The sequence below is a fragment of the Drosophila elegans genome, unplaced genomic scaffold, assembly GCF_018152505.1.
Source record: "Drosophila elegans isolate 14027-0461.03 unplaced genomic scaffold, ASM1815250v1 contig_208, whole genome shotgun sequence".
NCBI lineage: Eukaryota > Metazoa > Arthropoda > Insecta > Diptera > Drosophilidae > Drosophila > Drosophila elegans.
Window position 1 is genome coordinate 25397986 of NW_024545578.1, and position 12239 is coordinate 25410224.

Genomic DNA, 12239 nt, shown 5'->3' on the forward strand with positions numbered 1-12239 from the left:
TACATATGTATACCCATGAATTTAATAAAAAAAATATAATAACGTCTGCATCGGTTAAATAATTATAGTGAGTGTTTTGATTCGAGTCAGAAAACACGACACGAGCGCAACTCCAATCTGAACTTGACCCACACAAATAAATAATTCTACCAATAACAGAGCATGAGATGAAGTCTAATTGGAATTGCTGCGGCATTGAGAACTGCTCTCCCTCTCTCGAAAAATCGAATTTTGCGCCCCAACAGCACCGTCCGTGCTGTTAGTAGTTCCCTCTCGCTTCGCGCTCCCTCTCTCTCTCTCAATCTGTACACGTCGCTCGATCGCATTCGTCATTTTTCTTGGCCTGCGCGTGTCTCAATATCGGGAAACAAATAAGTGAAACAAAGCGAAACCTTTTTGTGAATTAAAACAGTCTGTGTTTCATGTGACACAGTTATTTAGAACGCCTCCCGCCCCCTGCCAGCTGACCCGTGAGTTACAAGAAAACAGCGACTGCACTGCCCGCGTCCGCTGTTAGTGTCTGCGTCCCTCTTCAGCCTTCGCGTGAATTGTTTTCGACGCTGTTGTTGTTGTGCCGTGATTGTCGCCTGTTTTCCATTTTATCTGCCGCCTTCTTTCACCTGTCCCGTCTCTGTTGTTGTGTTTTTTTTTTTTGTCGCGATGCTCCCAGCTCAACTCCCGCTTTACATTTCAATTAATTCATTCGCCTAACTACCTGGCTGATAACTGCTTGTTTAGTCGTATCCCAAACTTCCAAAGCTGCGATCAGAAATTATCGTGCGACTCCAGATCTCGGGTACCAGTGAATGTGTTCAGTGCTAAAACATCGAATCTGAAAACACCGACTTTGCCCGTAGTAAATTCAGCGAAGTAACAAAGCATCTAGGCCACGTTATCGATTTTCTACAAGTTGGAGAAACTGGCCCACAATTCTCAAGAATTGTTTGTCAAGCGGCGTTTGTACATACATATGTATGTATGTTCATACATATATATGTATCATTCTTCTGCTTCCCGCTTCCACTAGAAGAATTTACAATTTTACAGTGGATATTGGTTAACACGAAAAATTTAATAAATTTGTTCATGTGTTCTAAAACTCAATGTTAAAAATGGTTAATATCCTGGCAAATTTTTGGATTTTAATTTTAGCTCACGACGTTTAAAAAGAAATGGCCAAGCAAAACAAAACTGGGTCGCATTTTTAAATAATTACATTCCTACGTCCCTTAAAACAACAAATAGAATTAAGTTTGATTAATTTGATGCTCTGAGCATTAAAATGTGATTTTTCATTTTCACTTAAAGAACCAAAATGTAGCAAGCAAAATTCAGGTCTGGAAATACAATAAATTCTTTGTAGTTTTTACTATTTGCTATTGCTAGGGAGAAAAATTTCCTTATAGAATGGAGGTAATCATTTTAGAAAATTTTACAAACGTTATTTGATAGGGAGCCGGAACAGTGATAAAAACTAGAGTTTTCATTGAAACAGAGCAATATATAGCTAAAAACTTTTCACATCTCGGCTACTGTGTCCAGACTACTCTTACAGCTTTTTAAGGCCATATGATAAAATAGAGCTCAAATTTTGAAATGTTTTAAAATGGCAATATCTTGGAATTAACATCTGCGTAGTATTTAAAATAACCAAGAAAGGTTAGCAGTTAACATTTGAACATATTTGAACAGATTTAAATTCGTGTTTCTAAAATCGATGAAAATACTCGTAGTTCGTGCTTACATGTTTAAAAACGACAAAGCTTAAATTTCCGGTTGTTCATATAACAGTTTAGTATCTTCAACATTATTGATCCACTGATTTAATATAAGTTTATATATGTTGGTATCCATTTTTTTTAAATGTAATTAACTTTTTACCTGTTTTTATGTCAATTTTATTTTTATCTCCAGTTCTGATTAACCGATTTCGTTCAAAATTTTTGATAATATTACGACTTAAAATCAGTTTGTTTCAATAAAAGCATAAAAGTACCTATTTGGTAAATATATTTAAGGATGGTTTGAGAAGTGCACTGCACAACTAGATAAATAAATATAATAAAAAACTCGGAAAACAAAAGGCCAAACACGATACCCAACTTAACAAAAAAAAGAACTGAAAAACAAGAAAGGAAGCAAATTTTGCAACCCGAAATTTATATACCCCTGCAAAATTTATATGTTCTTTAAAACATATAAATTTCGAATTATATGCTTAAAATTATTATTTGTTTAAAAACATTGATGTTATGATGGTTTTCAGCTAAATTGTTCGATCGATCCTTTGGCAGTTATATCATATCGTCTTCCGATTTAAATAAAATTAAAAATTAGTAAACCATTACTATATACAAAAATAATAACAAAAAACTTGAAAACTAATAATAATATTTGTTTCATATATTTTTTGTAATATTCCGACTTTTCCCAAAGGAGCTATATGATATAGTCGTCCGATTTTGATAAAATTCAAACCATTAATTTAAATAAATAAACTTTTACTAAATCGAAGAACTAACAATAAAATAAAAAAACAGCAAAGTTATAATTTTTATATATTTTTTTTTCCGATTGTGCCTTATATGCTTATATATGCTACCTGCAATACAAATACATCTTTTTAAAAAGTTCGAAATGCAACTTCTGACTGCAAGGGTATAAAAATCATAAAATACCTCTCAATAAAAAAAATCCGAGCAATATTTGGTCTTTAAAACACAAATTGAGAATAACTGGTATGTGTTGAATTTTTAATAAAAATCATAAAATACTTGTTGTTTTACAACTTACATGCCATCCACTAAAGACGGTATAAGTTATGTTATTTTATTTGACCTTTAATTAAATTGAAAACAAGGTGTCGTTAGGGCCTTCTAAAAAAAAATTATACAGCAACAAGAAAGAAAGCAAACTTCGGCAAGCCGAAGTTCATATACCCTTGCAGCTATTGCATGAATTAAATACTTTTGAAAACATTTAAATTATGATTTACTTCAGTATATACTGAAAAACAGTGAAGCTATGATGATTTGCAGCTCAATTATTAGATAGTTATTTTATATATTTTTATTAGTTCTATGGGAGCTATATGATATAGACGTCCGATTTTGATAAAATTTAAACCATAATTCTGAAATAATTAAACATTGCCATATGTCGAAGAACTAAACAAAAAATTAAAAAACAGAAAAGTTATAATTTTTTTTCATTTATTTCTCCGATTGTTCCTATGGGAGCTATATGATATAGTCGTCCGACTTTGATGAAATTTAAACCGTAAATCGAAAATATTTAACCATTACTAAATGTCGAAGAACTAAACAAAAAATTAAAAAACAGAAAAGTTATAATTTTTTTCATTTATTTCTCCGATTGTTCCTATGGGAGCTATATGATATAGTCGTCCGACTTTGATGAAATTTAAACCGTAAATCGAAAATATTTAACCATTACTAAATGTCGAAGAACTAAACAAAAAATTAAAAAACAGCAAAGTTATAATTTTTTTTCCTTTATTTTTCCGATTGTTCCTATGGGAGCTATATGCTATAGTCGTCCGATCCGGCTCGTTCCGACTTATATACTACCTGCAATAGAAAGAGAACTTTTGGGAAAGTTTCATGCAGATAGCTTTAAAACTGAGAGACTAGTTTGCATATAAACGGACGGACAGACGGACAGACGGACAGACGGACGGACAGACGGACATGGCTAGATCGACTCGCCTAGTGATGCTGATCAAGAATATATATACTTTATAGGGTCGGAGATGTCTCCTTCACTGCGTTGCAAACTTCTGACTGAAATTATAATACCCTCTGCAAGGGTATAATAAGATAGAATTTAAGCAAAAACATCCCTGAAAACAAAAACATATTGGAAAAACAAAAACAATCGATTGAGCTTTTGTTTAACAAAAACAATAATGCCAACTTTTTTTTTCAAAGTAAAGCACCATGAGAAACGACAGCTAGTGCTAACCATTATCCACTGTTTAATTAGTATTTGTTATGGTGTTGTCTCCTGTATAGCTGGTTGATGTCTTCCGTTTTTATAACAATTTACAATAGCAATCAATGCGGGATCTTCGAGGGCTATCAATAACCTACTCTTCCGACTGCGATTTTCGATTCAGATTTTCCGAGTGATATATTTTCCCACTGCACGTCTCAATGCTGTCGCAACAGAGATAACAAATCCTGAAACTAAAAGATAGAACTAGACGATCTCACAAGCTGTTTTTCGGGAACCCACCATGTGCGGAGAGATATTTGCAGCAGACAAACTTTAATATTCATGTTCCCATCTCGTGCGTGACCAAACGGATAAATCAAGCACTAACCCAGTCCCAGAACCAATTGGCGTGCACCCTCGAATGTGGAGTCGCGAGAGGGTCGGAAAATATCCACTCTCGCGCTAATGATAAGAATCGTTGTCGTTTCTGTTCCACCAAAATGATAGTCATCAATGCCTCTGACGTAAGTGGTTCCCTCTAACTTGTATATTTATATCCATACACACATATGTACCTTTGTGTGCACGTATGTTTGGGTTGGTGGTTGTGGTTATTATTTTTAAGTAAATGTTCACCGATCGTCGTTTATCTGTCCACCGAAACTTTTGCTAATATCGATGAGTTCCTCTTCTTCCAGAAGCCCTGAAAGATGCTCAGAGCTAGGCGCGCCATTAGTATTTTCATTGAGGAACAGGTACAGCGTGTTATACGTATTGTAAATACCAGATTCAGGAGTAACTTTTTGCTTAGCCTCTCGTAGTTGTGGTACTTGAAGTTCTGGTTAAACCTTTGCATTGCTAATCTAAGCCGACTTGTTGAAATTAATGGCCCAAGACTTGGTTGCAAATTAGTTAGGTATGGCTTATGTAATATTTAGTCCCCCGTCCATCAAATGGAGACTATCCGGTTTTCCGGGAAGGGACTGCCTGGTACTCTCGGCGGCAGTAAATCACTAATCGCTGACGTGGGAGTCGCAACTGCAGCATTCTAGAGATGTACGCCTGTTTTCCATTATAATTTTAAAGCAACTTTCGATCATCGAAGCCCATACCCCTCATATAACAATCACGTTCCACAACTATATTTTAGAATGTTTGCCCAAGAACTGTCAAGTGCACAAGTGCACACAAGTGCACTGCAACAAAGCCTCACTATTTGCTTTTCAGCAAGCGACATCTGTGCGCTAGTTTTTTTTGTTCTGCATTTTAATACACAAACCAAAAAAGAGAATATTACTTCCTGTGCACAAACAAGCAAAAAACAAAAAATGTTTGCACAAAATGGGCCCTTCAGGTGTGGGGAGTGGAAAATGTTAGCTTAGTGGAGGCAGAGAGAGAACTTCTCCCATAAATAAAAGTTATTTTGGAGGTTTTGCTCGGCAACGATAGTTTTAAAATGACTACCTATTGGTCAAACCATTTTTCGGGTTTTTTCCCGTCTTACCCTAATGATAAATTTTCATGCTGAAAATGCATAACAGAAAACTGAGTTTATACAACTAGCTCGGAGTTGGAAGATTGATGAGACCTTTTAACAGCTCAGCTCATTGAGTGGAGCAAGCTCCCAGTCGCGCTAGACATTTTTAGGTTGTTGGCCAAGATGACTTTAACTGAATGATTCTCTTGGACATTTAAAACACCCTATTATACCGTATTATAATTTAAGTCAGTTTGCAAGCAGTGAAATAGACATTTCCGACCCTATAAAGTATGTAGATTCTTGATTAGCATCACTTGGAGAGTTGATCTAGCCATGCCCGTCTGTCAATCCGACAGTCTGTCTGCCCGTCCGTCCGCCCGCTTGTACGAAACTAATCTCTCATTTTTTAAGCTGTCCGCATGAAACTCTCCCAAGTTTAGTCTTTCTGTTGCAGGAACAATCGGGGAAAAAAAGGAAAATAAATTTTAACTTTGTAGTTTTTAATTTTTTCTTTTAGTTCTTCGAAATGTAGTAATGGTTAATTATATCAGAATTAAGGTTCAAAACTTATTTAAATCGGACTATATCATTACCTCCCATAGGAACAATTAGAATGCTATACAAAATTATTGATACAACATTTTTACTTATATTTTTTATTTTATTTTTATTTATTTTGGATATAGTAACGGTTCCGTATTACGCTTTTTTATTTTATTCAAATCAGAAAACGATAATATGAATACGCGTATAAATCGAAATATATAAGGGTACAGAATATTTAACTGCATTAACGGGTATATAAAGTTCGGCTTGCCGAAGTTTGCCTCCTTTTTTTTATGTTGGATTTACGGGTAAGAATAACTTTAAGTCGAATTTTCCACGAATGCCATTTTTGGAGTCGGTGAACATCCTTTTTTGGCAAACATCAAATTTTTCACTTTCAGATGCTTAAAAAAAAGGACTTTGTGATTACCAGGTTATTCTCTACTACCTTGTGATGCCTTATGATGTGTGCTCAAACCACCTATGTGCCAATATATTTCGATGACTTACAACAACAAGATACTTTAAATGCCAATGTATAACGAGTACAATATATTCCACACTTAAACCTCGGATAACCACGGAAAATAACAAAAAATCAATTTTTTCGGCCTTTGAAACCGTGTCTTCAAAACCTCTTAGTCTTGTAAACTTGTCGAGTATAGAAAATGAGCGATACTTTGGTGGGGGAAGGGCATATTGTTAGCCTTTGAATTTGTCGGTTTGTGGAGACAAAGTGCTTAGGAGTTGTTTGATCTAACTTCGGTTTGAGCTTTGAGGCATGTTTGCATGCTCAGACTTATCCACATATAAGATTTCAAAATGTTACTATCTTCCCAGAAGGTTCTTACCCTCACTCCCGAAGCGTTATTATTATAAGTTCTTAAACTCAAGTCAATTACCGATCCATTACAAAGATTTCAAAAGTATTTGACTGTATTATTTTCTCTTTTTGCAGACGGGGTTAACCCTCACACCCGAAATGTTGTTATCGACCTCGGAATCATCGACTCACAGCGCCTCCGAGGTCGCAGGACGACTGCAAGTCGACGTGCGAACTGGTCTCAAATGGACAGAGGCTAAGTACCGTGCCAAGATCATAGGGCACAATGAGCTGCTGCTCGTCGCGGAGGAGCCCACCTGGAAGAAGTACATTGAGCAGTTTAAGAACCCGCTCATTCTACTGCTCCTTGGGTCAGCTCTGGTGTCCGTAATCATGAAGCAGTTCGACGACGCAGTGAGCATAACCATCGCCATCCTGATCGTGGTCACGGTGGCCTTCATCCAAGAGTACCGCTCGGAGAAAAGCCTGGAGGAATTGAAGAAGCTCGTGCCACCCGAGTGCCACTGCCTGCGCGAAGGCCGTTTAGACACCTTCCTGGCACGCGAACTGGTTCCCGGGGACATCGTGCACCTCAACGTGGGCGACCGGGTGCCCGCTGACGTTCGCCTCTTCGAGGCAGTGGACTTGGCCATTGACGAGAGCAGCTTCACTGGCGAGACAGAGCCGGCACGCAAGATCACTGATGTCCTGCTGAACAATTCCAACGTGAAGGATCACAGCAACATGAAGAACATTGCTTTCATGGGCACACTGGTGCGGTGTGGCAACGGCAAGGGCATCGTTGTCAGCACTGGAGAGCGCAGCGAGTTCGGCGAGGTCTTCAAGATGATGCAGGCGGAGGAGGCTCCAAAGACTCCGCTGCAGAAGTCGATGGACATCCTTGGGGCCCAGTTGAGCTTCTACTCCTTTCTGATTATTGGCGTCATCATGCTGTTGGGTTGGCTACAGGGCAAGCCACTCTCCGAGATGTTCAACATCAGCGTCTCACTTGCTGTGGCGGCCATTCCCGAGGGCCTGCCCATCGTGGTAACAGTCACTCTAGCACTTGGGGTGATGCGGATGGCTAAGCGGAACTCCATCGTGAAAAAGCTGCCAACCGTTGAGACCCTGGGCTGCGTGAACGTCATCTGCTCCGACAAGACGGGCACTTTGACCAAGAACGAGATGACGGCAACGATCATCATAACCTCCGACGGATACATGGCTGATGTAACTGGCGCCGGCTACAATGACCAGGGGGAGATCCACATCCGGAACTGCAACAACGTAGAAATGGCCAAGGCCAACATTACGAACCTCCTGGAGATCGGGGCGGTATGTAACAACGCTTACATCCAAAACGGCACGCTGCTGGGCCAGCCCACCGAGGGAGCTCTCGTGGCGGTGGCCATGAAGAACGGCATGTACGCCACATCCGAGAACTATGTTCGCATCCAGGAGTACCCCTTCAGCTCGGAGCAGAAAATGATGGCTGTCAAGTGCATTCACAAGTACAATAACAACAAAGAGGAGATTTTCTTCGCCAAGGGGGCGCTGGAGACGCTGCTACCGCAGTGCACTAAATATCAGTTCGGCACCCAGGCGGTACCACTAACCAAGCAGAACGAGGCCGAGTTCCTAGCCGAGGCGTACGAGATTGGACGCAAGGGGCTCCGAGTGCTGGCGCTGGCCAAGGGCCGGTCCATGCAAGACCTGATATACTGCGGCCTGGTCGGCATCACTGACCCACCGAGGCCCCTTGTGCGGGAGTCCATCGAGATGCTGATGCAGAGCGGAGTGCGGGTCAAGATGGTGACTGGAGATGCCCAGGAAACGGCCTTGGCCATCGGTGAGTAATCGAAGGTTCCTGTTCTGCTCTTGGTTCCGTTCTTTTGCTTTCTTGAGTAAAACTTGTTTTTCCGCCAAATTCTCAGTAAAAAAAGCCTAATTTAAGCTTACCCTGAGGACGAGAAACCGGACCTCAAAGGGATTTTTGATTGTAAACATTCTCCCTAGCCCGGAAAAAATAATCATTCCTTAATTAGTCCTAACTGTAGCCCTGTCTATTTAAAAATGGCCGCTTCTCTGCTGCCTAACTCGACGATTAGGTGGAATCAAAACTTAATTATTAAGCCTTTAAGCTGCATTTTTGTCGGGTCAGACAAACAAAGAATTTTTGGCTGCTAACTAACTAACTGCTGCTAAGTCGCCTACAACTATTTAAATAAATTTGTCTAGGCTGCATAATTAAAAGTGGCAAGGCTCGCTCTTGGCTGCCACCATGCCCCCTTGACAAGCCACAATTTATGTTTGACGAGATGAAACGAGTGCTCTAGAGAGGGCTCTTGAATTCCGAATTTCTACAAGAGCATGTACATGTGAGTGAGTAAAAAGTTCTGCTAAGAAATTGGCCAAAACAATGGAATGTCTACCAGCCAGCCAAGTAGTATCCATATAAAATAATTAACCATAGGCAAGTGGCCAAAGTTTCAAGTTTTCCAGCCTTAGAAGTTTTTCTTGTTTTTGCTGGTTTAAGTAGAGCTCTAAAATTTGCACTTAAATCTTGTGTTAAATTTGCGTTGAAATCTTGCCAGTGTTAATTCAGAACGAACTTGCCTATTTAAAAACAGTCCTATGACCTCAAATGAACATGCATAAACACTCACTAGTTGGGAATTCAAGAATCTCAGAAAAAATGGATTTGCTGAACAAAAAGCAGACATATACAAGGTTGCTCGCCAAATTGGAAAAGACAGCGCGCAACAGCACAAAGGATTCCATCGGAAGTGGAAAGCTGAGAAGGGAAGCCAATCTCAGGTAGCTGGTTTCTTTTATTGAAACAGGGTGTCCACATCGAATATCCTGAAGGCAGAAAAAAAGGCCAAAACAGGGGAGAGAGCATCGACATCGTTGTCAGCAGTCAGAAATAATTAACTGTGACCCTCATCTCTCCGCATCCTTAACATACATTGTTATCACAAACCGACCCAGCATCATCTACATTCCTCACCGAGCTCATCATTTGCGCATCTGCAGCAGACAGAAACTCATCATCTGCATTGACAATGAATTAGACTCGGTCGGTTGCCCGTTAGAAAAAACTTCAATACATTTGACTCTACCTCTGCAATTTAATTTAAAATATTTTAATTTTCACTTCTCCCTTACACAGATTAAAATTTAATCACTCTACCTCCCCTGTTTTGCCGTTGACTTACTTTGTTATTTGTTATGTCTTAAACCCGTTTTCGGGTTTACTAATTGGCCAGCCAGCCAATTCTACCGGCTAAGGGGACTTTAAATTTTTATGATTTTCGATTGACTGGTAAATGAAGACATAATGACTAATTTCTCTTAGTTTAGTGGCGTTTTTCGTTTAACCATTTTTTTAAGCTGTTTAAGGCGTACGTTTTAAGTCTACATTTTTTATTTTATTAAGTGTTTTTATACTCTTGCAGATGATATTATAATTTCAGTCAGAAGTTTGCAACGCAGTGAAGGAGACGTCTCCGACCCTATAAAGTATATATATTCTTGATCAGCATCACTAGGCGAGTCGATCTAGCCATGTCCGTCTGTCCGTCCGTTTATATGCAAACTAGTCTCTCAGTTTAAAGCTATCTGTATTAAACGTTCCCAAAAGTTATCTTTCTATTGCAGGTAGTATATAAGTCGGAACGAGCCGGATCGGACGACTATAGCATATAGCTCCCATATGAACAATTGAAAAAAAAAATAAAAAAAAAATTATAACTTTGCTATTTTTTAATTTAATTTTGTATTTCTTCGACATATAGTAATTGTTAAATATTTTCGATTTACGGTTTAAATTTCATCAAAATCGGACGAGTATATATCATATAGCTCCCATAGGAACAATCGAAAAAAATAATAAAAAAAAATTATAACTTTGCTGTTTTTAAATTTTTTTTTTTATTTCTTCGACATTTAGTAATGGTTAAATATTTTCGATTTACGGTTTAAATTTCATCAAAATCGGACGAGTATATCATATAGCTCCCATAGGAACAATCGGAAAAAAAAAAAATTATAACTGCTGTTTTTTAATTTTTTTTATTAGTTCTTCGACATATAGTAATGGTTAAATATTTCAGAATTACGGTTTAAATTTCATCAAAATCGGACGACTATACTATATAGCTCCCATAGAAATAATATAAATATATAAAATAACAATCTAATAATTGAGCTGCAAATCATCATAGCTTTAATGTTATTAAAAATATACGCAAGTAAATCTTAATTTTAATGTTTTCAAACATATTTAATTTTTGCTGCAAGGGTATATGAACTTCGGCTTGCCGAAGTTTGCTTCCTTTCTTGTTTTTTTTTAATTTTTCCTCTTTTTTAAATTTAATTTCGTAAAATTTCGTTTGTAAAGCAGTGAAGAAAAAAGGGTATTTCTCTAAGTTCAATGGCGTTTTTCGCTTAGCCATTTTTTTAAGCCGGCGGTTTCAAGCATTTTTAGACCAATTTCATTAAGCTTTTTTTTTTTTAATTTTTACTATTTTTAAAATTAAATTTCGTAAAATTTAGAGTTTTCCTTATTATAAACTAAACTAAGACAAAAGTTTGTAACGCAGTGAAGGAAAAAAAGGGTATTTATGAATTATACTTTCGTGGTTGTCAATTTTGCAAAACTTTTGATCCAGCTTTTGAAAAATCGAAATTATGATCTAAGTTGGAACAATTTTTCCGAATTTGAAGAAAGGTAAAAAAACGTGCTGAATAGGCGAGTTCAAACTAATATTTCTCAAATATTTGGTAAGCTAGGAGCAACATTATTTTTCCAATTTTAAAGAATTAATTTAAAATCAAATTGAAAAATAATCAAAATATTGGATTTTTCGCTCCTATTTCTTTAGATAAAAAGGTAATTTTTTTCTAATTTTTGAACCTAAAATTGTCAAATTTCGCCAGGCAATGGACTATTATATATATTATTTTTGAAGCCACGATTCATACTTTTTTGTAAACCTTTCTTTATTCCGTTTTTGGTCATTCCACTTTTCTTTAAAGGCTCTATAAAGACGTTTTAACGAATCTTCGTTAATAATTATAATTGAAACATGTATAAGATTTGACACAGCTAACACCAACGACTTGTCATCACAGCTTTTTAAAATTATTTCAAATAAATCACAAAAAGGCAATTCCATTTTATGGTCTATTTCACTTTTCACTTCATGTATAAACTTTACTTTCCTGAACTCAAATCCCTGAATAATCAATTAAAACTACTTGGGGATGACACTGCATTTCTCATAACTTTAGAAAGTGTAATTGTAATTTAAAAATACATAGGTGGATGTGTTATATAAAAATGTATCCACCTGCAGTTCCCATGTGGTTCAGTGCATATACGAGTTCAACTCCCGGTGCTGATATTTTTTTATTCGTAACCTCACGGAA

General features: G+C 37.4%; 1 protein-coding gene across 7 annotated transcripts in view; it reads left to right on the forward strand.

Annotated features, from left to right (window-relative positions):
- LOC108138365 (calcium-transporting ATPase type 2C member 1) overlaps positions 1 to 12239 on the forward strand; it is a 48376-nt gene that overhangs the window by 28877 nt on the left and 7260 nt on the right. For 4 of the 7 annotated variants that reach the window (XR_001774102.2, XR_001774103.2, XM_017260535.2 and 1 more), the window contains exon 2: positions 6942 to 8655. Coding sequence is in view for 5 of the 7 variants with exons in the window: in XM_017260535.2 (XP_017116024.1) it covers positions 6942 to 8655 (1714 nt within the window). In the remaining 2 variants the exon portion in view is untranslated. Of the gene's footprint in view, positions 1 to 302; positions 471 to 4138; positions 4482 to 4655; positions 4713 to 6941; positions 8656 to 12239 lie in introns of those variants that run through there. The other 3 variants (XM_041708280.1, XM_017260539.2, XM_017260537.2) reach the window with 3 other exon arrangements.